The sequence below is a fragment of the Syngnathus acus genome, chromosome 10, assembly GCF_901709675.1.
Source record: "Syngnathus acus chromosome 10, fSynAcu1.2, whole genome shotgun sequence".
In the NCBI taxonomy this organism is placed as follows: Eukaryota; Metazoa; Chordata; class Actinopteri; order Syngnathiformes; family Syngnathidae; genus Syngnathus; species Syngnathus acus.
In genome coordinates, this window is record NC_051095.1 from 4,583,752 (window position 1) to 4,609,578 (window position 25,827).

The window sequence follows — 25,827 nt, forward strand, 5'->3', positions numbered from 1 at the left end:
CTTCATTTTCCTCCCCCAGACAGCATCGAAGACGAGCTGGAACTGTCGACCGTGCGTCACCGCCCCGAAGGTCTCGGACAGCTGGAAGCGCAGACGCGCTTCTCCCGCAAGGAACTGCAGATCCTCTACCGCGGCTTTAAGAATGTGAGTGATGCTCAGCAAGCTTAACTTTCCGGCGACCGAACATAAGAGGAGAAACTGAGCTGTGGGCGAAGACAAATAAAGCGCCTCCAACTCAAGTGGCAGCCGAATGAGGCTATTTGTCCGGAGCGCACGCTCTGGTGGTCAAGCAGGCTCTGAATAAAACTCCCTAAGGTCTTGACGTGAAAAGTCACAAATGATGACCTCGGGAAGGATTTCACGCCTGGCTGGGCTTTGCGTCGTGTTTTCGATGTTCACGGATGAGCGATTTGTTATATCTAAATCAAAGAAGTATTTGTTTTGCTTTTTTACTTGGATGGCTCTGATAATCAGAGTCAGATTCGGCATATATGCTGTCCCCTCGCTCATTGAGGAAAAAAAAAAAAATGTGGTGGTCTCTCGCAGGAATGTCCAAGCGGCGTCGTCAACGAGGAAACGTTCAAAGACATTTACGCCCAGTTCTTCCCTCAAGGAGGTTTGTGCTCACTCGTTTTGTTCATCCAAATCCCCTTTCGAGCAAGAAAAGACAAGTCGGACACGGGCTGCTGCTGATTCTTCCTTTTTTTTTTCCGTCTCCTGCAGATGCGTCGATGTACGCTCACTTCCTGTTCAACGCCTTTGACACGGATCACAACGGCTCGGTGAGCTTTGAAGATTTTGTCATGGGTCTTTCCATTTTATTGCGGGGCACCATTCAAGAGAAACTCAATTGGGCTTTCAACCTCTATGACATCAACAAAGATGGTTACATCACCAAAGAGGTACAGCTCAGTGGACCTCCTACAAATAAAATGTCAAATTTTCTGGGTTGACGGTATTGTCCCGCAGGAGATGCTCGACATCATGAAGGCCATCTACGACATGATGGGCAAATGCACGTACCCCGTGCTCAAAGAGGAGACGCCACGCCAGCATGTAGATGTGTTCTTTCAGGCAAGTTGTAGATTGTTTCCTGGAAAGGTATGAAGGAGTCTTGGGAATTGGTTGCTTTCAAACAAAAAATGGCCTCTGTCCTGAGTACGTCGCTATTTAAATAGCATGAAATCAAGGCTGGACTGACTAATTGGTTTGAGTGTCCCAATACATTTGGAGCGGACTGTTGGTCTTGTGAATCTGTTTAATTACGTGAGGGGAAAATGTTTTATTTTGGGAATGTGGAGCCACAGTAACGATGAAGTAATGTTGCCCCTCCCCTAACAGAAAATGGATAAGAACAAAGACGGCGTGGTGACCATCGACGAGTTCATCGACTGCTGCCAAAATGTAAGCGGTGGCGGCGGCCGTTGTGACGTCACGTCATTTTGGCACGCTCGCCTTGCCTAACCGTGTTTTTTTTTTTTTTTTGTCACCAGGACGAAAACATCATGCGCTCCATGCACCTCTTTGAAAACGTCCTTTAACTCGACGTCTCGAGGGAGTGTTTGTGCGTGTGCATGTGTGTGCGTGTGTGTGCGTGCATGTGTGCGTGGAAAATGCAGACCTCCACCCATCACGTGTTGTTCCTGGCTTGGAACATTCTGGAAAAGTTGACTTTTATCGTTTATCCATTCTTTTCCCGCCAGGTGATATCACTGTGACCTTTATGTTCCTGTCGTTATATTTCCAGTCTTCTTTATGACCGGTGTATTGTTTTTAACTCTGTATAGCAGTGGTTCTTAAAGGGGAAGTCTACCCCAAAAATGTCTGTATAATAATATGTTCTATGTGCCGCCACTTGTCTAAACTCTGAGGAATATGACTTCTATCCATCTTGGAGGGCGGCCATTTTGCCGTTTGCTGTCAAATGACATCAACGTTGCCTTTTCAGGTCACAACCAATCACGACTCAGATTCAGAAAACTGGTGAGTTGTGATTGGTTGTGACCTGGAAACTGTGATGTCATTTTCAGTCAATAACAAATGGCAAAATGGCCGACCCTTGAGATGGCTAAACACAGGTGAGTTTTGGCTGTTTCATTCATATTCCACAAACAAAAATTTAATCAGAACACCGTTTCAATTAGTTGGAATGCACAAAACAGACTCAAAAGAAAATTTGGGGGTTGATTTCCCTTTTAAACTTTTTACACCAAGTAGCACTTCAAAAACTACTTGGCTCTCAAAGTACCAACATCATAACCGACATTCACATACAGTAACTTAAATTTATGGAGGAAATGATGATTGTTTTGATTAAAATATATTTAAAAGTTAGTACAACTGAACTGTACTTGACAAATGCATTCGTGTGCCACTTTTGAGAATCACCAATATATGTATACAGCAAAGATAAAGATTGATGGAAGAAGACCAGGATTGGACTGAATGGATTAGTCCACATAGCACACCAATAGTTTATATTAAATCTATGTACAGAACATTAGACGGCAATAACACTCCAAGTGGACCTCTTTGTTTTCATTTTCTAGCGTTTTTTTTTATTCACATTACGCTCATTGTACAGTGCGGTTTTAAGAGACAAATGTGAATTGTAGTTTTAAAAGCGATGTATGTTTGTTTCATTTGACTTCCTTAAAATGACTCAATGTTGTACAGTTTATCTTTGACAAAGGCGTGGTTGTATTTATTTTGTTAGTTAGGTAAGGAAATCCTGACATGACACTTCAAAAGTTATCATGATGCATTTCTACATTTGTGTAAATATACCACAAGGTGAAAATAAACTGATGAACCTCTACTTCTTCAATTTGCCTTCATACACAAAATACTGACGGGCGAGAATTCGGCAAGTTCGTAATGTTTTTTGTGCTCTGCTGCCCCCTAGCGGCATCAATGTGAAGACACTGAAGCGCGTTCTCAAGTATGTCTTTTTTAATCCATACTTTGTATTAATGTTTTATATTTTTCAAAACAAACACTCCAATGACCTGAGAATATGTTTTAATACAAACCAAATAGGCTGTCAAATTTTAACTAAAAAGCTGATGGTCAAAGTTGCATTTATCTTGCACAAAAAAAAAGACAATTGAAGGCAGCACAAAGGACAATATTGAATTAGGAATGTTGACGTGGACAATTTTACAGACAATGAAATAAAAAGGTATTCTCAAAACATCCCTTTAAAAACCAAAAAAAATAGTTTGCTGTTTCTTGTCTCAGCATCATTGACATAAAGGTAACGGAAATTGGCTTCAGGTAAGTAAAATAACACGAATGTTTCATGTGAAATTTGGCAGGATGGTGTTGCGTTTGTCTAGCAGGAATGTGGGGGAGGGGACGATGAGGTGGAAGGCAACTTTGGCACTTGCAGGGTCAAAGGTCACATTCTCCGCTTTCCGTGTTTGGTCCCAAAATGTAAAATGTCCATTTGAGTTTCTGGTGAGGAGATTTGTTTTTTTTAGGTTAGCAGTTGTCTGATTTCGCGGTGAACGTGGCAAAGGAAGTCCATGTAGGAGGTACCCCCGTGCAGGCCTTTGTCCTCCACCAGGAATTGGCGGAACATCATTTCAGGCCTGTCCTTCTGCCTTACAATCTGAAGCTGGGATGGAATAAACAAACAATTATTTAGAGCGTTTTGCAAATAAATGCGAGTAGTTTCACGTGAGTCTCCTACCTTCATGGATCTGGGCCTCTTTTCCAGAAGGTCATTAACGATGGCTCGGACCTTCTTGGACAGCGGGTTATCCAATTCTGGCAACGCACACTGAGAAGAAAAAGGACGGGAAAAAAAATGGTGAGTGTATATTTTGAATCGACCCAATTAAAATTGAATTTATGATCCAGATGTTTTGTCCCTTTTGCCTTTTAAAGATAAATTTTGCTGATGAAACAGGTCACATTGACCCATGAACATGCTTGGTGCTCCTGAGAAGAACATTGAACGAACCACGTGGGCCTGCAAGTGGGCGAGCGAAGGCACGTTGAAGAGACCCTGGATCACATCTGGGGGGCTGGCCTGGCCCAGCCACAGAAATAAGACGTGACCGTTCTCCAGCAGGAACACGCCGTCATCCGTCAGCCGCTCTTCGGAGCAGCGGGTCGGGGCGGGCGGGACCTCGCTACTGACATCCATGTTGTGCTAGACGGCAAGAAAAACTCCATTTGTCATTATTTTGGACTTGATTGGGCTCGTTGCCGGAAAAATAAAATTGGTACCAGCGGGGTGAGGCGGGGGTAGAGCAGCAGCTGGCTGTCCTCCACCGCCATGGCCATGAGGGCGAGGCGCTGATGGGCGCGCTCGTCCGTGGACAGCTCCGTGCTGCCCGTCAGGGGGGGCGTTTTCATCAGGCTGTTCATGTAGACCGGGAACACCTTCATGGCGTCCGGCAGAATCAGCTAAGCATAAAGAAGGACGCACATGTCACGTGATCGTCTTACATTGCTTCATCGGCGCTATTAATGCTGCGTTCTAGAAAATGCTAATGAAACTATGTCATGGACCCAGTGAGCCTTTACAGGATATTATCAAGAGACCACTGGCGGAGCTAGAGGGGGGGTCGCAGGGGCACTGGACCCCCAAGGGGCAGGACAATTAATTGTGTATGTTCAGATTTTTCTGAGAATTATTTTCTACATTTCCACCCATCCCCTGTATGGAACATGGAGTGAATATTTATCAGCATTTTTTTGAGAATTTCTGGGATTTGTCAAATATTTTTCTTTTGTCTTGCAGGTGGTCCGCACTGCTAGTCATTCTACTACTACTACAATGGGTTGTCTTACAAATGAAGGCCACATCAATTTCGAAGTGATGACGTAAAGCGTCCGGAAGCTCACCTGGCTGGCGACCGAGGCACTGGCGCAGTTCTTCCTGTAGCAGGCCAGCATGTGGGCCGTCTGGTTGACCAGAATGTCCCTCACGTTCTTCAGGGGCTGGTTGAGGATGGCGCGGTAGGCTAGAACATTGCAGGATGTGACATATTTGCTCAAACGGCGAAGCTGGCGTTACGCAAGCCGTCCAACTCACCGGATTTGGCAAAGAAGTTAACGAGCGTGTCGGTCTCGCAGCTCTTGTAAAGCTCGGACAAATGCGAGCTGCAGTTGAGACCGAGGTTGAGGATGCGCAGACGCCGCTGACCTCCAACCGTGGTGTACAACAAGGCGCACTGCAAAGACCCCTTTGGTTTGTTATGTGTCATCTAAAAGCGGCGGACCGCGCGGAAACGGTGGAGGCACCTGGATGAAAGCGCCCGTCTCCTCGCTGAGCGCATCGTCATGCTTGAACTCCACCGTCACTGCCTTGTCGCAGTCCACCGCTGCCATCTCCACGTCAGTGGTGTTGTTCATGTGGATGGCGCCGAAGAAGTCGGTGGCTCTGAAACCTGAAGAAACATTGTTTAAAAAAGAGAAACAGCACTGCTGTGTAAGATATCTTCATATATCTCACCTGTACTGGTACGAACACGCATGATGCCGTCAAATCCGATGCTCTTCTGCACTTCCTTCCTCAGGTCCTGCAAGAAGTGCTCGCCGTCCGTGTCCATCTGCGAAGACGGCTTATTAGAAAAGTAACCGAGTGGCAGACCGGTGTCTTGGAAAACAAGTCGGAGCCTCACCTGGAAGTTGTTGTACTTGAAGACGGAGCCGCCCGTGTGCGACGGGACGTCCGCCATGGTGGCCACGTCTATGAACTGGTTTGGGAAGAGGAAGAGATCCACGCAGCATCCCTGAGCCACGCAGTCCTTGGACAGATCCTCGTACGTGGCCTTGAGCGGCTGGAACAGCGTTTTCTCTTTGTCCGTGTTCACCAGCTTTTTGTCGTCCCGGTTCTTCAGCTTGCCGGGAGCCTCGGCGGTGGGCATGGACGAGTGGAAGATGAAGAGCTTGCCGCTGCAGTCCGCTTCCTGGAGGAGAAAAGACCGAACACCCCCACCAGCTTCAGAAAGATGGACCACAGCTGCTACGGGAATTTCCAACCCTTCCACACTGACCTTGAAGGCCTCCACACCAGCTTGGATGACAGGAGCAAAAACCGTTTCGCTCTCGTTGGTCTCGGTAAACATTTCAGGGATCTGGCTCAGGAGGCTGCAAGGGCCACAAAGCAAGTTCATACCAAAGTTTTGCTTTTTATGAGTTTTACAAGACAGGGTCTTCCTTACTTGCAGACCAGCGCCCTGGATTCCTGGAAGTCGACCAAGAAGCCATCGGGAAGCGGCACGTACATCTCGGCCATGTCGGACACCACCATCATCTGCGGCTGCGACAGGGAGCTCTTGACGTTGTAGAAGTGGAGCGTCTTGTTGTAGGTGACAAAGCCCACTTTGATGGCCGAGCTCTCGGCGCCCTCCTCCCTAGTGGATCAAGTGAGTAGTATCTACGTACATAGAAAAAATACATTTCTGTGTGGTGTCTTGTTTTTTACCTGGGCAGCTTGTCAAGTAGCGTCTTGAGCTCGTCGCATATGAGCCTGACCAGTCCGCTCTTGATGTTGTTGTAGGACACGTCGATCATGAAGATGTAGGCAGGTGGCTTGGGCGGCTTGTTGTTCTACGGAAGACCCGGGACGTGAGTACGCGACCGCTCGGCTCCTCATCGTCCTGCACGCTTGCGATACCTTGCAGTAGTCCAGCGTGGCCACCATCTCGTAGGATCCCAGCGACAGCTCGGCTCGCTCGTAGAAGTCCACCCGCCGGCCCATGTGATCCAGATGTTGGAAGTAGAAGACGGGCACTGGAGAGAGGCACATAATTTTCTTGGAATGTAGCCAAATATCAGCTAGCGTTTATTTGGCTTTTTTTTTTTTTTTTTTTTTTTAGTGTGGCACCTTCGTTGACGCAGCTGCAGAAAGCACACTGGTAGCGGCGGCCGCCGTCGAGGAACTGCATGTAGGGGCACATGTAGGCCTTGCACCGATTGCAGCGGATGGGGCCATTTTCGCCGTGATTCACCAGATACAACGGCGCCTGGCCAAAAAAGACGGTGACACATTTGCATGTCAGCCTCCTCGCTTCCACTAACATTGCCTAAAATGGAGGCCAGCTCGAGTGTGGTCTTACTTCAGAATAGTTTGATCCAAATGATTCAAAACAAGATGTACTGGTAGTCATTTTATAATTGGCCAAGTAGATACGAAGCCCTGTCGCGAATAACGACGCTGGTCAAACAGCACATTTTAATCCGAGATGGCTTTTAGATGTTTGTGGTTTTATATATTTCAATTTGACTGGAAAAAGCTTACGAAATACGAATTTCACCATGCATTCAAAATATTATTAAATATATTAAACAACATTTTTATATATTATATATTATATATATATTGTTATATATTATATATTTCTTTATATATTATCATTATTTTAAAAACTTGATGTGCTACATCTAAAAGCAAGGGCAGATTTGTAATTGACCCCAAAAAATCTAGAAAGGTTTACTTTCATCCCAGATTTTAACAAAAGTCCAAATTTGTTTATCAGTGTAATTTACGTGCCCCAAATTTGTTTTTATAATTGCTCATATTAACTGTTTAAAAATGTAAATACATTACTGTGATCCTAAAACAGTTCGCAAACATATCAAACGCCCTTCAGCTTGTTTACAGAAGATCCCGTTTTTAAATCAAATGCACAAGCAGATTGCATTTACATGCTGGGGTGGCAAAAACTCTTCTTAAACTACTTGGCTCCTATCTGGCAAACTAATCTCCTCCCCCAGCCAAGATAAAGCATACAATCTTGACACTAAACTATACTACCGCTTATGACATTTGAAAAGGGACAAGATCAGAAACTACAAAAAGGTCATTTTGTTAATGGCGAACCACAAATAATCATCTGTACTTTACAAGTAATCACAGTAAGAGATGTGACTCTGGTTTTAAATGTCACATGTTTGCATGTGAAACCTACCTCATTCTTAGGCACTCGAGCAAAAGGTTTGACGACACACGCCAGGGGCACCTGACACTGTTTGGCCAGCTCGGCGGTACGCGGGAAGGAGTAGGTGGTGCAGCGGATGAACCTGGGACTGGCGTGACCTAAAGTGGATCAAATCCAGAGTGAAGGTGAGAGAAGGATAACGTTTCTTCCAAAGGGTGGCGGGGTGTGTGTTAAAAACCTTGGTCTTGCACGGTGAAGTTGGTAGTGACCAGAGGTGGGACTTGTCCTCGGATGTTGGTGCTGAAGACTTGTCCTCCGTGTCTGGCTTGGTCGTCCTCGATCACTTGGGTCTGAAATCAAACCAGGAATCAATCGATTGACTCACACCACGACCGTGCCGCAAGCGATACAAGAAGGGGCCGCTCACTGTGCTGGGAATTGAGTCCAGATCCAGTTTCTTCTGGGGAGGACCGGGTTGTGGGCCCAGTCCTCCAGGGAAGCCCCCTGGCTGAGGTCCTGCCATGTGGCCTCCCATAAACGGACCTGTTCACAAATCGGGACATCTTACACCTAAATTCTCCATACTATATATAATGTTTTAGGATTCAGCTTGTGACCGTCACATGATCAAACCCAGAAAACAAATGAAGCTTCAAATTTGCTTCATGAACCAGTTGTATTTTTTCGCTCCTCTAAAAGCACTATGTTCAACATTGATCTAAAAATATACTGACTTTCTTAAATTCCTTTATTTAAACCAACAGTGCCATCTTGAGAAGTCCAAAAAATACAACAACTGGTTCATGAAGCAAATTTGAAGCTTCATTTTCACATCACTAGAAAACAGGAAAGCCATGATGGTTGTTATCTGAGCCCTTAGACACTGCGATGTCATTTTCAGCCAATGGTAAGTGGCAAAATGGCACATATTTATTTTCTCCCCAAATGGAAATGGTCACCCCATTCATGTACCTCCTTGTTGTGGGTATCCAGGTGGACCGGCCGGTCCTGGTGGGCCGGCCAGTCCAGGCTGATGGAAGCCTCCGGGAGCTGTAGGAGGAGGCGCGCCAGGGTAGGGTTGACCCATGGACATGCTTGCCGGTGGAGCCATCTGGGGCGGCATGGGGGGCTGCGCCGCGGTTGGAGGAGGAGGTCCCCGGAAAGGCTGCTGGGCCATGGGGCTCGTCGCGGAGGGGGGGTTCTGAACGGGCCCTGCGGGAACAAAGCAGCGTCCTGGATTCACCTCCGAGTCCGACCAATGACATTTTGAGGATCGCTTACCGTAGTTGCCCAAATTCATGCCGCTCATCTGGTTAGTGAGCTGCATGGGTGGAGGCGGGGCTGGAGAGGCCATGCTGTTGTATGACGGCTGTGGTGGTTGCCCATAAGTGGCAGGGGGGTACCTTCATAACAAAATACCATGAGAAAATGCTTGACTCAAATGTGAAGGAAGTCAATTTACAATTTCTTTACAGGGAAACATGCAGACCTTTGCATATGAGCTCCATTCTGTTGGCTGTTTGGATTGTAATGACCAGGCCCGGGAGGTGGAGGTTGACCTGGACCAGAGGACGTCGGCAATTTCTGCACAGCTACGCACATACAGGAAGTCAATAGGTAGTATTTCTGGATTAATTTTTGCCATACACGCCTCAATCTGCTGAGGTTCGCTCACCTGTAGGAGGCGCCGTGAATGCCTGCGGCGCTCCTCCGTAGTGTCCGTAGTGGGGTTGCGCAGGAGCGGCCCCGAATCCCCCTTGGTAGCCTCCCAAGCCCGGCTGGGCCTGGGAGTACGAGGTTGCAGCAACGTAACCGTGCTCACTCATTTGGACCCTCTTTTCATGCCAACAATTGGCCTCTTACAGTCTGCAAGGACGCAAAAGCACAATTAGAAAACAAAATGATTTTAATTTTCATTAACTGCAAAATACAAATGAAGTTTAGTAGTTGAGATGGCAACTATGATGCCTCAACCTGATTGTTAGCTTACTTTATGTGCTCCACTAATTACAGAGCAGGTAGTTAAAAGGTTAAAGTCCATATTGAATGAGTTCACATCCATTTTTATAAATAACATCATCTGCTTGTTAACACGTGCGTCCATGTGCAACATGGACCTTTGATATTTCTCGTCGGGCGTATCGGCACAAATTATCTTTTGTTATCTATGAGAGGAGCGAAAGAATTGAAACACGCCCGCGTTGTAGAAATGCACAGTCGCAAGAAGCACATTGGTGCATAATTCATGTTTTTATAAACTCTGCTCAAGGCAGAAGTCGACTGAGCACCGTGCAACCACTAGGGGCCCACAAGAGGAACAGTGCCAAGAGTAGGAATAGTACTGTAATATGATAGTAACAAAAATATTTCAATTGAAGTAGTTTATATCGATTTTTTAGCTTTGTACATCTTTTTGTTTGTCCTTATTTGTGCTTCAGGTTCATTCTACAATTCTTTGCTTGTTCTTGTTGATTGATTGGTCTTAACTCCTTGCCTGTATCCTATTTAACCCCAATTTGCTCTTTTATGGATGGATGAAATGCAAATTTCGACAAAAAACTATAAATGGGCCATGAGATAAGCGTCGCACTGCTTGTCCTTGTAATGAACATTTGCCAAAATTGACAGTGGATCGCAGCCTATATTAGTGTGCCTAATATAGTGCATTATGCACGTGTTGATTGACAACCCCCTGTTGACCCCAAAACCGAAAGTAAAATGCATGACAGTCGCATAAAAGGAACATCAGTTCAATATTTGTAACGCGTTTTCTGCTCATTTCCACACTGACACTTGCCACGTCAAACACTCTTTGGATCGTTCTGAATTATTCCTGACCCGCACAAATAAGGCGAAATACGCTTTCTAGTCTATTGACATTTACAGATGTATTTATTCCATTTCAATGACATTATTGTTTTGTTTCGTTTCGTAGAGCGCATCTCGCTAGCTGGTTTGCGCCCATTTGAGCGTAAAGTTTGCTATTATAAAACAAACAATCGTGACACGAATAAACTCGCTCCCTCGCTCGTGCGATGTCTGGCGTAAGCGGTGGCTATGCTTGTTAAAGGTTGCGTTGTTTTTATTTACCTGTATGATGGGCTTCTGCTGGCCTCGTCTGCTTGCTTTGCGGAATGCTGAGTGCCACGTCAAACTCCAAAAGCGCCGGGCGGTCCATGTGACGTCAGGGAAGACGAGTCGTGGGAGGGGGAATAGAAATATCTGCTTCCGGTTTCAAAATAAGATCTAAGGTTGACGTTGACCAGACAGTAGCAAAATAATACAATATATATTCGGGGACTAAATTGAAAATTCATATCCAGCAGCATGTGATGTGATTTCACGTGTCTTTATATAATTTTATTGGCAAAAGTGATTTAAACTGCCTTATTGTGAGGGACACGTGGAAGCGTTCCTTGGTGGTTGTTTGCTAACTTGACTGTGGCGATGGCAACGAGTGCGCTTGCGCAGATGTTCAGAGATCCTATTCACGTGACGTCAACACCGTAAACATGATAACATGCACAAATAAAACATAGAGTAAAAGCTATCTTTTATACATTCTTTTATTTTATGTTTCTCTTTAGGATATTTAGTTTTAAAAAATATTTATTCTTTAGTTTTAATTTTTTATTTTTTATTTTGCATTCTCACATACTATGCACAGCTGTGTGTGTTTTTATATACATATATATATATTTATTTACATATATAAACGTATGTATATATAATATATATATATATATATTGTGTACATCTATACGTATACTCAAATTTATGAATGTATGTGTGTACCATTAACAGAAGTGTCTTCAATCCCTCTAACATATGACGTCACGAAGCGGGCCGGACTCGGCTCAGATGATGCAGAAGAGAGGATGGAGGGAGTGGGTCTAGTGGGGGTGTTGTTCTAAAAATCCTGCTTCCCTGCCCAATTGTTCTGTGATCTGCTCTGCAGTGGTGCGGATGAGGAGCTGTATGCGCATACAGCATGAGAACTGGTGATTACATCTGCGTGACTTTGCAAGGTGGTGAGCCCTGGGGGTTCACCCTGGAAGAGGTCCTGGTGGGCACTGACACGGCGATACTGGTTTCACAGGTAAGGCTTCTTTTTACAAACATTTGGAGAACTTCTTCATAGTTTGCAAAGTGGAATGCAATTTTGCAGGAGGGTGGCTTTTTGGGCCAAGTTTTGGGTGCATGAGATTCCTCAGCACCCCCTTATATGGTCAAGACCGAGGACAGGAGCGTGTGTTATGATCTGTTGTCACTCCCAAAGACTTCAGCGGTCAGCTCCAAGGTGAAAGGTATGCCGGTTATGCAGGGATGTCTGTGTAAAAAAAAAAAAAGTGACATACAAGTGTGCATCGTTAAGTTTGAACTTGTACTTCGTGCATAAACAATGGCGTGCAATTGTATTGAAACATGGGGGCGAAAAAGTCAACAACACACGTTTCTCATCAACATCCACTCTACATTCCTGACTATTACCTCCTTTGTAACACTCTCAACTCAAATTGTGAACTTACAACACATAACATACGAACACAAAAACACACACGCACTTGGCATTTCGGCTTAGGAGCTTGATGGATCTACTGTGAAATGTTCTGTCCATATAAGGGAACTTGTGTTTTCTCCTCTTCTGACCTGTGTACAAAATTGATGAGGTCACTGTAGTTTTAAAGCAACAGAGACAGAGTTTTAAAACCGCCGACGTAAATGGGAAATGAGCCGGCCCAATGTTGTTTATCACACAAATGAGATGACTATTGTCTAATAGTGAACCATGGAAACCTTATGAAGCACCAGGGCAATCATCAAAAGGGCATTTATGACCGCTAGCAAGTTTTTTGTAGGCAGACTGACGGGCCTGAGCTTTGAACACCAATCCTGTGCAGGAAAACATTTTACCGCAACACAAAAGTTTAATCGTTTAAAGCTGCTATGGCCAGGAACTGCCGGGAGCTAGAAAGTAATTGAAAGTGGATTTCTGGGTATACTTTGGACTCTACTGTTTGGAGAGAGGGGTAAAATAAATGTTTCCCCTCCTTTTTTGGAGGTAAGTCTCAATGGAAGACACACAGGATGCCTTGTAGGGCCTGGATACACACAGGGGATTTTATCAGCTCTATAAAGTTACCCATAAAATCAAATTTCTTGCAAACAAGGTAGGGTTGTGTCATTTTACGAGTTTCCCTCGTAGGATCTGTTATGGTTGATGCAGCAGACTGAACAGTTGATTACAGTACTGTACTAAACCGTATTGGATTTATTTGACCTGTTGAACGCCTCTTTATGTCACTGTGTTAAAATGCCGCCATCTAGCGGAAATATGTTGATACTGCAAGTACAGCTCAGCACCTGAAGTGCACAGAGGGAAATTTAGAAAAATAAACGAAAAATAAATTCAAAACACACAACAGATGTATGCATATTATTTTATTGTATGTATCACTCTGAAATTGTTGTAAATTATTAGTTACCAGCAGCCAGAATAGAAAGTGGATATTATTGTTCACTGCGATAACTGCCCTTTGCATCACAGAGACTTTTTTTTTTTAATTGCCGAACAAACTTTCCTTTCCGAGAAAGTAGGAAAAGAAGCTGTTAGATGTTGGTATCAGGTTGTGAGTTATGTGACTTGATTTTTGTTTACAGGTGGAGGAAGGCGGCCGTGCTTCCCGGGCTGGCGTACGGGAAGGTGACGAGATTGTGTCCCTGAACGGAGAGCCGTGTGCCGGCGTGACGCTCTGGCAGGCCCGCGCCCTAGTCAACGCGTCGGAAGGCTGTTTGCGGCTGCTCATCAAGAGGTAAGGGGGATATTTTCATAGTTTGTGCTATCTTATTAAACCTGCCCTTATATATATAAAAAAAAAAGTAATGTATGAGGAATACAATATCAAATTAAAGCATAATTAGCTGCTAATAAAATGGGATTTTCTTTTTAATTTGTAAGATTTCTTTTAATAAGTAAACCCCATCGGTTGTTTGCTTTGTTTGATTTTAACTTTTGCTTTTTATTACGAACTATGATACAAATAATCATGATCTTGTTTCTATTTACCCGCAAGTGTACTTCAACAGAGCAAAATGTGGGCCTGTTTAGTTGAACACAACGCTGTTTTTGTTAAGCGCCATGGCAACCGTTTAACAGATTCTGCCCTCTAGTGGACAAGCATTGAATTGTTCTGTCTGTTATATACATCCCTGGCATAGACAGATACATAAATTACAATAATTCTCACCTATGCAGCTAAATGGCAGATTCTTCCGTTGAACCTTTTTGAAATATTTTGACATTGTATTTTTTGCATATATGATCCAAGTTAGGTTCACGGAAGATCTAAATTGTCCATGTGAGTGTGAAGGTTTGGTTAGATGCAATGACCAGCTTCCTTGCAACCCTAATGAGAACAAGTGCTATTGAAAATGGATGTAGGCAATAAAATTTGTTCAGCTCCATTTAATAGCGGCATCTCATCTCCTCCAGATCGAGAGACGAGAAGGAACCTTTAAAGCTGAGGGAGCTCTACATATCCGAATCCCAGGACGAGATTTCTGATGGAGAGCCGCACGGGGATCCTGGTGATACGTCCTCGCTGTCCCTTTCCTTGCAGACCTCGGACAACATGAGCCGTACCTCTTTGGGAAGCGCACACGGTGTCGAGGGGGAGCGTTGCACCGGCGGCGCCACATGGGAGGCCCCTCCGTCCCCCGTCCGAAAGCCGCTCAGCCAGCACGGTGTGGTGCGAGGCAAGGAGCCGGCAGCATCAGCATCACCGGGGAGGGGCATCCCGAGCCATGGGGTGGGAGGCCCCGGACTGAGCGCCGGATCCCGAGGCGCGGGAGGAGGGCCCTGTGAGCTTCCCGGCTCTTTTAGCGTCGCTTTCCAGATCCCCTCAGATGAGGGAACGCCCACCGAGGAGCAGGATTCCGATTCCGATCAGGAGAAACCCAACAAGCACCGAGCGAGACACTCCAGTGAGTACATATTGGAATGTGTTGATTCTTGGAAGATGTGTGTACGTGCATGTATGTGTGTGTATTAAAGCCGATTTGTCAACATGTGCATTCCAAAGCATGATGCCCAACCTGTGTTTCCAAAAATTGCATGTCGTCCACTTCAGCTGGCAAATAGCACCCGCCCTTTTGAATGAATGTCCAAATTTGTCCAAATTTTAGTCTTCTAATCAGAAATAATAGACTTGAAAAGACCCCATGATAGTGACCTAGGCGTGCTTTTTCTGGAGCTGTCGCGGAAGCCATAAATACACCCGCAACACGTTACCGAAGCGTGGGCCTTTGACAGACACCAACATGTGCGCCCCGAAACTGTTACCTGATCCTCCGCTCCGACAGGGTGCTTTAACTGAGCTAAAAAAGTGAGTCGGACGCTCACTCCGGCTGTCCTCGCCACCTTCAGGTTAGTCTTGTCGGAAATTCAAACAAGCGATTGTCCTCTTGATTCTTAAACAATTTAAATATCAAAGTCGGTGCTCAATCGATCATTTGCAGACTTGTGAAGTGAATTTGCGACCACTTTATGGGAATGCTGATTTAATGCAGCGCGTTGTCCGCGGCTTAGACACGGGTCAAAAATTTCTAATTGCTTTGCGGCTTTATGACTTACAAATGAGGGCGAGACAATGAGTTAAATAATTGATCGGTATTTGTTTGTGCGACTGTATGTTGTAGTCTCGTTGTGTAACACAATCTAGCATACGATGGCTTGATCTTGTAGTTATTTCTTGTTGACTTTCCTTGACCAGAAAAGCTGTCAATCAAAGCGTCTCCCCGCAGGGCTCAGGCGCAGCGAGAGTCTGTCCGAGAAGCAGGTGAAGGAGGCCAAATCCAAATGTAAGCGGATCGCCCTTTTGCTTAGCGCCGCGCAGCCCAATCCCAACAACAAGGGCTTGTTGATGTTCAAGAAACATCGCCAGAGAGCAAAGAAGTACACCTTGGTGAGCTACGGCACCGGCGAGGACAACCAGCGAGACGACAGTACCGAAGAGGACGAAGAGGACGCTCAAGGGGGAGTCCATGTTGTTGAGTTCACTCTCACTGATCGAGACCGGTCGGATTTAGAGACTCGTTTCCTCACGAATGCCCGCAGTGGCAAAGGCGTCCTGACGATCCGCTTGGATAAAAGCCTCCTTGACATTGAGCAGAAGCGAACTCAGATGGAGTGTTTGCCCGAAACCAAGGGCAAAGGCGCCCTCATGTTCGCCCAAAGGCGCCAGCGAATGGACGAAATTGCCGCCGAGCAAGAAGACCGGCGCCAAGCGGTGCCCGTGGAAGTGGCGCAGAAAGTGGAAACGGCTTACGTGCGGTCCGCCGGGGAGGACCACGCGTACATGGACGTGAACCTGCACCAGCAGCAGCAGTACCAGCAATACCAGCAGCAGCAGTACCAACAACAGCAGCAGCAGTACCAACAGTATCAGCAACAGCAGTACGAGCAGCACCAAACGTATCCCCAAGGTCAGCACGGCCCGCTGCAACAGCAAAGTTCTTCTGGCAATCGCACCGCAAAACCCTTTCTGGCCCAGAACATGGCAGCGACACCTTACTCTCCTGCAATGAGCGGGACTAATCAATATCCGACACTCCAAGGAGAGGAGATCGCCTCCCGAGATGAGCGCATTTCCACACCCGCAATCAGGTCGGGCCTTCTGGATAACAAAAGAAAAAACCTTGCCAAGCCCATGTTCACATTTAAAGAGACGCCCAAGATGTCACCTAATCCCGAGCTGCTGAACCTCCTCAACATGAGTAAGAAGAAGATGGGTTTCGATCCAGAGGAAGACTACCTTAGCCTCGGTGCCGAGGCTTGTAATTTCCTCCAGTCTTCGCTGTCGAAACATAAGACTCCTCCGCCGGTGGCACCAAAGCCGCTGATTGATCACAGCTCTGCCCCCTGGTCTCCGCAGATGGAAGTCACCAACCAGGAAATGCCTCAGCATGCTGAAAATTGTTTCTCCACACCTGCTATAGCCCCCACTGCAGAGACCACCCCTTCAAGTGACCAAGAGCCAACCTCTACTGTGATGCCCGCCGGGTCATCGCCCCCAAGAGCCCAACTGGAAGCGCCGGCCTCCGCAGAGCAACAACAAACTTGGCCTCCTTCAGTGGCAGAAATCCAACAAGTCGTCGCACAAGAGGGAAACAGTTATGTCCGCTCTTCTCCACAGCCCGAGACCAGCGTTGGAAGGATTTGGGATCCTGCGCAAGCACAGGTGCAGCCCCAGGAGCCGCCCCCGAGTCAGTCCTCTCTACAGCCACAGTGGTCGACGCCTCAACCCACTCACAGTCAAGCGCAGTCTCAGCCCCCTGCCAGTACCTGGTCGCCTCAAATTCAAGCCTCCTGGAACCAAGCAGATCAAGCACAGCCAGACGACGCTCAACCGGTCTGGTGTCAATCCCAAGAACCAACGCAGTCTCAAACACAGCCAAACTGGACTCACAGTCCGAAGCCGCAAATGCAGCCGACCTGGGGGCAGCAGCAGCAGCCACAGGCTTCCTGGGCCCAGCCTACACAAGCAGAGCCTCAACCGACCTGGACACTGGCCAAATCCCAATCAGAAGGTCCTTGGGTTCAGCCAGAATCCCAGCCACAACCAGCGTGGGGTCAACCAGCACAGCAACAAGCCTGGCCAGAGACCCAAGCACCAGATCAACATTGGGCTCCAGTTCAGGCTCAAGCACAAGTTAGTACCTGGCCTGCATCAGAACCCTCTTGGACCCAAACGGCCCAAGCACAACCACAGACGCAGCCTCCAGCTAGTTTGAATCAATGGGCGGCGGTTCCCGCCCAGCCTCAGCCATCTTGGGCCCAGCAACCTCCAGAACAGGTCCAGCGTCCTGCTAATTTCTGGAGCCCCGAGCAACGGCAGCAATCCTGGGACCAGTCCGTCCGCCCGCAGCCACAGCCAACCTGGCAACAAGCGCCTTTGAAAACAACGCCGCAGCCGCCGATAAATGCGTGGCCAGCGGCCCAACCTCAAACCCCGGCCTGGGGATCGCAGTCCCAGCAAGCACATGCGGCCAACACTCCGCCTTTGCCCAAGCCTTGGAGTACTCAACAAAACCGGGGCCCGCAGCGAATCAACGCCTACACCCCTGGCCAGAAAGTTACACCCCCCGTCATCAACCCCTTGGCCACCGTCTTGAACCCATCACCAGCCGGTTCCGCTTACGAGATGCCGGCCGTCCGAGGCAAAGGAGCCGACATGTTCGCCAAGAGGCAGTCTCGCATGGAGAAGTACGTGGTGGACTCGGAGACCGTGCAGGCCAACATAGCCAGTCGATGCACATCGCCAACCGCCTCCTTACCAAACGAGTGGAAGTACACCCCCAACGTACGTGCTCCGCCCTCACGGGGTTTCAATCCCATCCAATCCCCCTCTTATCCGCCGGCCGCGTCAAAGCAACCACCTTCTAGCGGCCCTGCATCCAAAGCCAAGAAAAAAGGCAAACAGGGTCCTCCCCCGAAACCGCTCGATGTAGTCGACGTTATGAAGCATCAACCCTACCAACTTAGTGCCTCGCTCTTTACGTACGGGCCCGCAGCAGAAGCTGCCAAGGAGCCTGCTCCTGCCTCGACACCCCAAAACCAGCAACCGGCCCCAGTTCAGTCAGCTGGAACATTTAGCGCGTCGTACCCCCAGCAGGCCTACAATGGCCAATATCAGCCAACCGCTAACACTGATCCTCACCAGCAATCTTCTGCTGGTCCATATTGGCAAGCAGATAACCAACAAAGCCCTCAATTGGCCAGCCCCCAGTACCCGCCCCCACAGGCGGCCTACCAATCAGCAGGTAGTCCGCCTTACCTTTCCTCGGCAACAATAGCCTTCGCGCAGCCGCCACCTGCTAACGTAGCGCCAAGTTTCCCTGTAGCGTCACCGCCTGGCTCCACAGCCAGCGGTAACACTGGCGCGGCGCCGAAACCAAAGTTTACGGCTAAAAAAAGCAGCGCTCAGGTCTGGAAACCCACGGTCGCTGAAAAAGAGTGATTCTTGCCCCCTTTTAGTTTGCGTGTCATTTTTATGTTTATTGGAAGAATTCATATTTGAGAAGTTAAAACTCCAAAGTAAGCAGGTGAGTTGAACAGATAACAATCGAGGGAAGAAAAATGGACTGGGGCGTATATTAAATAAATATAAATCTCAGGTTGCAAATCAGTAGGTCACCGTCAAAGCTCAAAGGTAAAAAAAAAATTAATCGTTTGAGTCGATTCGCCCTGCAGCACTTGGCTCATGTCAATTTATTTTAAGCTTTTTTGGGGTCAGCTGTTGCATCATGCTGGCTGTTATATTTAAACCGATGTGCGTGGATAGGCGGCTTGAATTTCAACTTGAGCCACTGTCACCCAGTGTAATGTACAACATACAAAAAAATGATGTTCTTACATTCATTTTATTTTCTGTTTGCTCCTCAGCGGCTATGTTTTTCTTGTTTTGTTCCCCCCTTCCCTTTTTTTCTCCCTTTTGTGTGTTTCTTTCTTGACACTGTGCACTTTCTGTACGATTCACTGCAGTGCCATTAAAACAAACTCGTTACCCTCCTTTGACTTTTTCTTTTTTTCTGTTCTGCATGCCTTTTGGGTTTCTTCTATCTTTTGATCAAATAAAACACAAATTCACCACATCGACTATTGAATCTGAGGTGGAACCAAATAAATTAGCTTCTCGAGCAGATTTCCGAGGTCATGATGTGGCATTTGTCTTTCTACCTCATTCACTGGGCACACTGGGATTTCCTTTTTTTCTGTTTCTTCCTGCGTATCCCTTGCACCTCCATCTTTTACCACATGAGGGCAGCATTGCACAATCTACATTCAAAGTGCAATAAACCTGTTTGGATTTTCCCCCCCTCCCCAGGTAACTGGCAGGAGCTACTCTCTGTCCCCTCCAGGTAGAGCGCCCTCTACTGGCCATCGGTCACCCTCTTCCTCCGCTCGGGTGTCCAGGCAGTCTTCCTGGCTGGAGAAGACCCCCAAAGCGCTCACACCCTGGGAGGCGGCATCCCGCCATCCCCTGGGGCTGGTGGATGAAGCTTTTGCCTTCCAGAACCTCCAGCAGAACCTGGCCTCCAGTGTTTGTCTGGCGGCCCAGAGGAAGCTCGTTCCGCAGCCACCTGCCCAGTGGACGGCCAGGGCGTCGCCGCAGAAGGCTGGCGGCCAATGGGGCTGGGGTCCTCCTGGTCGGGGGGGTGTCTCCAGCACTGGTGAGCGTGTTGGTTACGGGTCCCTGCCAAGAAAGTGGCAGCCTCATAGGTTTGTGAGCCACTCGGGGCCTCAGGGGAGATGGCCCCCAGTGGGACTGCCTAAGTCTTCACACAGCACCAACTGCAATTGGCAGCAGTAAGACGCAAAGACTTGGAAACTTTGCATGCCGTAATTGTATTCAAAACTTTTGTGACTGTGGCAAGCGTTAGTTTCTGTTTTCTATTTGTGTGCGTGCCCCTTTTTGTCACTTTGGCGTTCAATTTTGCAGTGGTAGTTTTTTTTTTATATAGCATGCTTTTTACCAGCCTCTCCTTCCATAGTTCCAAAACCAGAGCACCCATGCGTTTTTGTTTACTTGCTCTTTAAAGCAGAGTTTTCCAACCACTATGCCCTGCTACAAAAAATTATCAAATTTTCCTTCATTAAATCAATTAAATCAAATTAAACGGTTTAAAATTTAAATAGAAAAACTTTATAAAATTCAAATTATATAATATATATATATATTTATATATATATAGATATATATATAGATATATAGATATATATTGAATTTGATTTAATATATATATATATATATATATATATATATATATATATTTTTTTTTTTAATTCAAAACATTGGGCTTTATTTTCAAAAAAACATTGAATATTTGTTTCACTAGGCAATGAGTACCATGTTAAATTAAATGGATTAAACATTAAAAAACAAAACACTCGTACCTCAAAAACTCTTTGATGAAAATGAATTTTTCAAATTGCTTTGCAGCCATCACTGTGTTCAACGAAAAAGTCACGTTCCTTTATTTATTTGTCGAAAGGTGATGGTTGAGAACCTCTGCTTTAAAGGACCCCAAAATGCATTTCTGCAGTTGCCTAAAGAATCCGACTGATTCTGAAAGAGCAGTGTGTAGCCCGCCCTGCTGACCAAGACACTGTACTGCTCTAAATTTAGTTAGGCCTCCTTCACTTGTAGCAATGACACCCAACTGACACCCAGCGACCCACCCGCCCACTCATTCAGTCGCTTTGTGAGGTCGAGGGGTAGACCTCCGACCCTTCCCCTGATCCCCGTGGAATTGCCCACTCGGCTCACACCGTCCACCCTTTTCCTGCACTTCTAGAGAACCAGCAGGCTCCTTCAGTGCAGGTAAGCGACCCACCTGCTCAAGTGATACTTTTATTGTGCATTTTTCATCCTGCCATTCACACCGCTTGCCTTCCAAAAATGGGAATGGACTTAAGTATGAGGACACCTGCCGTCCTTTGTGAAATGAACCAATTGTTCTCGTTTGGCCATTCTCGACACGCATCGATTGGCGGGACCTGACGCGGCCGTTTCGCACTGTCCGACGAGCATGTGTTTGCAGTTTAACGGCCTGAGGTTATTTAAAGAGATGTGCTAACTTTGCCCTTTTCTTTGCCCTGGTAAGTCAGCTTGATGTCGAGGTCATCCTAATGTGTCTTCCCTAATTCCCAGGGGCAGCCATGTCGCGTTTCTCTACCATGACGACCGCAGAGAGGAAAGCTCAGGCCGCGGCGATATGCAGGGAGATTCAAGCTTTGGAAGGTAAAGAAACTTTTTAGCAGTGTCGCAGCATCTCACTGGCCCAAGATTTTTAACCCCCTCAATCTACAATTGGGCTTTCTCCAGAACCTTGTAGTATCCATTTTTTATTCAGTAAAAACCGACAATTTGCTGAGCTCATTTAGTCTATCTCAGGCGCTAATTTGCATTTGCTAGCTAACAGCCAGTCACGTTTTGCATACCGTGATTGCTGACCCAGTTATTCAAATCATATGTAAAAAGCACAATACCACAAAAATCTCTTAGCTCACAATTCTAAATGCCGCTTTTCACTCGGAAGTCGCTCCAGCTTGTATTACGAATGTGTTGTGTATTTGATTTCATGAAACCATGACAATGGATGGAATGATAAACGATGACTTATCAGTTATATTTCTCAGAAGTGAGTCGTTTCTATATTCACTCATTCGCACGCAACTTAGTTGACCAACCCGAGGCTGTCTATAAATAAACAAATGAAGACTTTTACTGCCCCGGAGTAACCAATCCCTTTGTCGTGGTGGTCTCGGACATGTTATTTGAGGCGAGGACAACTGTCGTCTGGCAGGAGGAGGCTCCCGATGATACCGACAGCTGAGAGACATGCTCGCGGCCTTTCAAAGCGCTCTCGTTTTTTGTGCGCAGACATGGAGGTGGACCTCGGCAAGAAGGTGAGCGTGCCTCAGGACATCATGCTGGAGGAGCTGTCCCTGGAGTCCAATCGGGGCTCGCGGCTCTTCAAGATGCGCCAACAACGCGCGGACAAGTACACCTTTGAAAACGCCCGCAATGACGTCAACTCGCAGCGCAACGTAGGCATGGATTGCATTTTGCTCTGTACCTATTTAACCTTTCAATACCACCCTGACTTTTTTTGTGATATGAGCCATCATTAACTCTATCCCTAACCTTCCCCCCCTCCAAAAAGCTTTTTAATATCACTCCCAGTTGAAGTATACCCAAAAACTAAACCTAAAACAAACTTTTAAATGCACAATTTTGCTTTAATTACAAATGCACTCGCAATAGACAGGCTAACAAATAGCATCTGTTTTACAGCATTGTAATTTGTAACCCTTTAAGCCAGGGGTGTCAAACTCCTTTTTTTCGCGGGCGGCATTGTAGTCATAGCTTCTTTCGGAGGGGCATTATGACTGTCAACCTAAATAAATGTATGAGCACCTCATATCATATACAGTAAAAGCTACAAAACAAGCTGAAAAATAACTCGTTTTCAAATCAGACGAGTAAAAACTGGTCAAATATTAAAAAAAAAAATATTATTGAAAGTGAAGACAATTTGCAATTCTAGTAATGACACGAATTTGATGCACAATTTGTCTTCGCGGGCCACATCAAATGATGTGCCGGGTCGTATCTGGCCCCCGGGCCTTGAGTTTGACACTTATGCTTTAAGCAAAGAGATATTTTGTGTGTGCTTGTTAATTTTGGCTTGATTTTAGTGGAAGGAAGCTGAATACCACTCCCATTTGAAGTTTACTCAAAAACTAAATATACAACACAATCTTTTAAATACTTTGTCTTCCGTATGGGCTTGCCAGCTTAATGCTAACAAAACAGGCTAACAAGTAGCATCTGCTTTACAAATTTGTCTAATTGTGTGTGTGCGTGTGTGTGTGTTAATTTTGGCTTGGATTTTAATGGTAGGAAGTCCGCCCCCCCCACCTCCCCTTCACTGCACTCACTCTTATCTTTGAAGTCAGATGGACTCGCATATTTTTGTTTTGTTAATTGCTCGAGGGTGAATTGCGGGATTTAGTTTCAAGTTGTCAACATTTCCTCAGAATGTTCTGGAGTGAATCATCATAAACATCCTTGACGGCAATGACTGGGCCGCAGCACGTGAGGAAAACAATTTGTTTTTGATGTTCTTCTAGAACACGACGGAGGCGCGAGCTGATAACGTGAATTCCACAGAAGAGCATAATTCTGCTGAGAAGAACTCGGGCGTGGACCGGGCCTGCCCACAGAAGGTTTCTTCAGAAACTGCAACAGTGCCAGATCCGCACAGCATTGCCCCTGGTAGGTGACGCAGACGTAGGAGAATTGAGAGCCATTTTTAGAATGTTACATTTTTAGACAAATCTCAAGAAGTCATACCCAAAAGATTTTTCACTATGACATTTTTTCAGGAGAAACGCAAACAAATAATATATAGTTTACCAAGAGGGGAAACTTAAAAAAAATAAGAATCCGTGAGTTCTGTGATGGACTTGACTCACCAAATTATCATTTAAATTATTTTGCCCCCAAATCCGCTCCCATTTAGGGTATCGTCTCTTTTCCGCCGCAATCAGCGGACTGTCTTCCGAGTACGCGTTTTGCCCGTGCTGAGCATTTCCTGTTTGATAACGCTCCCCCACCCCTTTCCACCGCCCCATGAAGCGTATTCCATGTGCTCCGATCATCTGCTGTAGACTTCCCACAGGTCTGTTTGGTCTGTGCTGCTTCCGCCCTGGGGGCAAAACATCAACTCAGGAAAGAGGATTGTTCATTGTGAGCGCTTCGGATGTGACATGAAGTCTCCCCTGGTTATGTAACCTCTTCCCCAACCCCCCCCCCCCCCACGAGGCACTGGCTTTGAAGGATAGTGCTCGGGATAGGCCTGCCTCTGTCTCTCTTGTACACATGGCAAGGCAGCTTTGTTTGGGGCTGACTTCGCTTCAATTGAAAGTTTCTTTTATTTGCTCGCAGCATAACAGCAAAATGCTGCATCACCATGTTTGCTTTGAACGACGGGTCCCACAAATGCAGACCTCAGAAGTCATTGAATGAATTTGTAATTGTGAAGATTCAATATATGTGTAGTCATTTTTAAAAATGACATATACACAATTTGTTTTGAATTCATTATTCATTTTTAAAATGGAAATCATATATTTGCTCTGTGAGGCAAAATGGCCGCCCTTTGAGATGGCTCAAAACAGTTGAATTTTTCTGCTTAATTCATAAACCACAAATGCAATATTATCCAGAATGCCATGTTAAGACTATGGGCGGGTGGATACAACATTTTGGATAGGTTTTTTTTGGACTTCACGTTCCCTTTAAAATAAAAAAAAATAAAAATATCACAGGAAAAAAAAGACTTGGTAGCTCAACCAGCATCTACTCTGTGCTTTGTAAACCCCCAGGCTATGGTGGTCCTTTGAAAGATGTCCCTCCGGAAAAATTCAACAGCACAGCCATCCCCAAGTCTTACCACTCGCCGTGGGATCGAGCTCTTGTCATGAAATCGGCACCTATCGATACTCTCGTCCCTTTACCTGAACCACCAGCGAACTTGCCGGGCTACAAAAGCTTCAACAGGTGAGAATAGCAAAAGCTCGGCCAAGCGTCCCCTTTTGCTGACTTACTGTCACCTCCAGATGCGCCATCCCGTTTGGCGGCTTTGCCGAGGCGCACGGGCACGCCGGCGTCCAGAACACGATGGCGGAAACCGTCTTGCCCGACTTCCCCGAGCTCAGAAGTCGCCCTTCCTTCAACAGGGCTGCTCAGGGGTGGGGATCCACAGGCCCTTCGCTTGCCCTCCACCCCGCGCCCGAGTCAGATGACATTTGAACCTGTTCAGAACACTTCTAACTCTCTCATCATATGAATCCACTTTGCAAAAATCCCCTCTTTGAATAGTTTTGCCTGACAAAAATATTGATGGCGCTTTTTTTTTTTCAATGCCAGTTTTGGATTGTAATTAATTCAATACGATGTTTTGGACTTAAAGTGCTATTCTAACGGGAAATGAGCTAGCGCCCGTTTTGATTACAGAATGACACATTACAAGAAATATTTAGCAACTGACTTTGGTCACCAGTCAGATCCAGTGCGGTCATCTTTCCTTCAGCATGGATGTCAAATGTATGATAAAGTGCTGAGATATTTTTGCTCAATAAAATCGTGTCCAATTCACAAATTCACATTCATCTTCTCCGTTGTTGCTTGTTTGGGCGAAGAATTACGCAACAAATATGTCACAGTAAATAACACCTGTAATTAACTCATTGACTACCGGCCCAGTTAAAATGGATCTTTGACGTCTATAGCCGTCCATGGGAGGGAATGAGTTAAGCACAAAAAGATCACGGTACTTTCTTGTAATTCCTGTACCTGTT

At 46.2% G+C, this 25,827-nt stretch overlaps 4 protein-coding genes across 12 annotated transcripts in view; 3 read left to right on the forward strand and 1 right to left on the reverse strand.

Moving 5' to 3' along the window:
- The window catches only part of kcnip4 (Kv channel interacting protein 4), a 31,990-nt gene extending 29,172 nt beyond the window's left edge, over window positions 1–2,818 (forward strand). For 4 of the 5 annotated variants that reach the window (XM_037260648.1, XM_037260650.1, XM_037260649.1 and 1 more), the window contains 6 exons: window positions 20–144; window positions 547–616; window positions 724–902; window positions 970–1,074; window positions 1,342–1,404; window positions 1,494–2,818. In XM_037260648.1, coding sequence (XP_037116543.1) covers window positions 20–144; window positions 547–616; window positions 724–902; window positions 970–1,074; window positions 1,342–1,404; window positions 1,494–1,541 — 590 coding nt within the window. In that variant the 3' untranslated portion in view covers window positions 1,542–2,818. The remainder of the gene's footprint in view (window positions 1–19; window positions 145–546; window positions 617–723; window positions 903–969; window positions 1,075–1,341; window positions 1,405–1,493) is intronic. The other variant, XM_037260652.1, reaches the window with a different exon arrangement.
- A 654-nt stretch (window positions 2,819–3,472) lies between these two features.
- Window positions 3,473–11,075, reverse strand: sec24d (SEC24 homolog D, COPII coat complex component). Its single transcript, XM_037260642.1, has 22 exons — window positions 10,989–11,075; window positions 9,574–9,764; window positions 9,388–9,490; window positions 9,180–9,301; window positions 8,871–9,110; window positions 8,326–8,441; window positions 8,137–8,248; window positions 7,929–8,056; window positions 6,845–6,983; window positions 6,635–6,750; window positions 6,443–6,567; window positions 6,180–6,371; window positions 6,012–6,105; window positions 5,637–5,924; window positions 5,468–5,564; window positions 5,257–5,402; window positions 5,048–5,186; window positions 4,858–4,976; window positions 4,237–4,416; window positions 3,968–4,159; window positions 3,695–3,784; window positions 3,473–3,619 (listed from the first exon to the last, which is right to left on the reverse strand). The coding sequence occupies exons 2-22, from the start codon at window positions 9,722–9,724 to the stop codon at window positions 3,479–3,481; spliced, it is 3,030 nt and encodes a 1,009-aa protein (XP_037116537.1). The 5' UTR covers window positions 9,725–9,764; window positions 10,989–11,075; the 3' UTR covers window positions 3,473–3,478.
- On the forward strand, window positions 9,424–20,594 carry LOC119128340 (synaptopodin-2). 4 transcript variants are annotated; one of them, XM_037260637.1, is made up of 5 exons: window positions 9,424–9,515; window positions 11,857–11,997; window positions 13,560–13,711; window positions 14,392–14,882; window positions 15,702–19,467. In XM_037260637.1, the coding sequence occupies exons 2-5, from the start codon at window positions 11,890–11,892 to the stop codon at window positions 18,914–18,916; spliced, it is 3,966 nt and encodes a 1,321-aa protein (XP_037116532.1). In that variant the 5' UTR covers window positions 9,424–9,515; window positions 11,857–11,889; the 3' UTR covers window positions 18,917–19,467. The 4 variants fall into 4 exon arrangements, with proteins under 4 accessions (XP_037116532.1, XP_037116534.1, XP_037116531.1 ...); XM_037260639.1 differs by lacking the exon at window positions 9,424–9,515 and adding an exon at window positions 19,784–20,594 and having other exon boundaries at window positions 11,826–11,997; window positions 15,702–18,259; XM_037260636.1 differs by lacking the exon at window positions 9,424–9,515 and having other exon boundaries at window positions 11,833–11,997.
- A 177-nt stretch (window positions 20,595–20,771) lies between these two features.
- On the forward strand, window positions 20,772–25,632 carry LOC119128344 (myozenin-2-like). 2 transcript variants are annotated; one of them, XM_037260645.1, is made up of 6 exons: window positions 20,772–21,280; window positions 21,611–21,700; window positions 22,343–22,509; window positions 23,596–23,740; window positions 24,853–25,027; window positions 25,087–25,632. In XM_037260645.1, exons 2-6 carry the CDS (start codon window positions 21,619–21,621, stop codon window positions 25,277–25,279), a joined length of 762 nt encoding a protein of 253 aa, XP_037116540.1. In that variant the 5' UTR covers window positions 20,772–21,280; window positions 21,611–21,618; the 3' UTR covers window positions 25,280–25,632. The 2 variants fall into 2 exon arrangements, with proteins under 2 accessions (XP_037116540.1, XP_037116541.1); XM_037260646.1 differs by lacking the exon at window positions 20,772–21,280 and adding an exon at window positions 21,368–21,514.
- The last annotated feature ends 195 nt before the right edge of the window (window positions 25,633–25,827 follow it).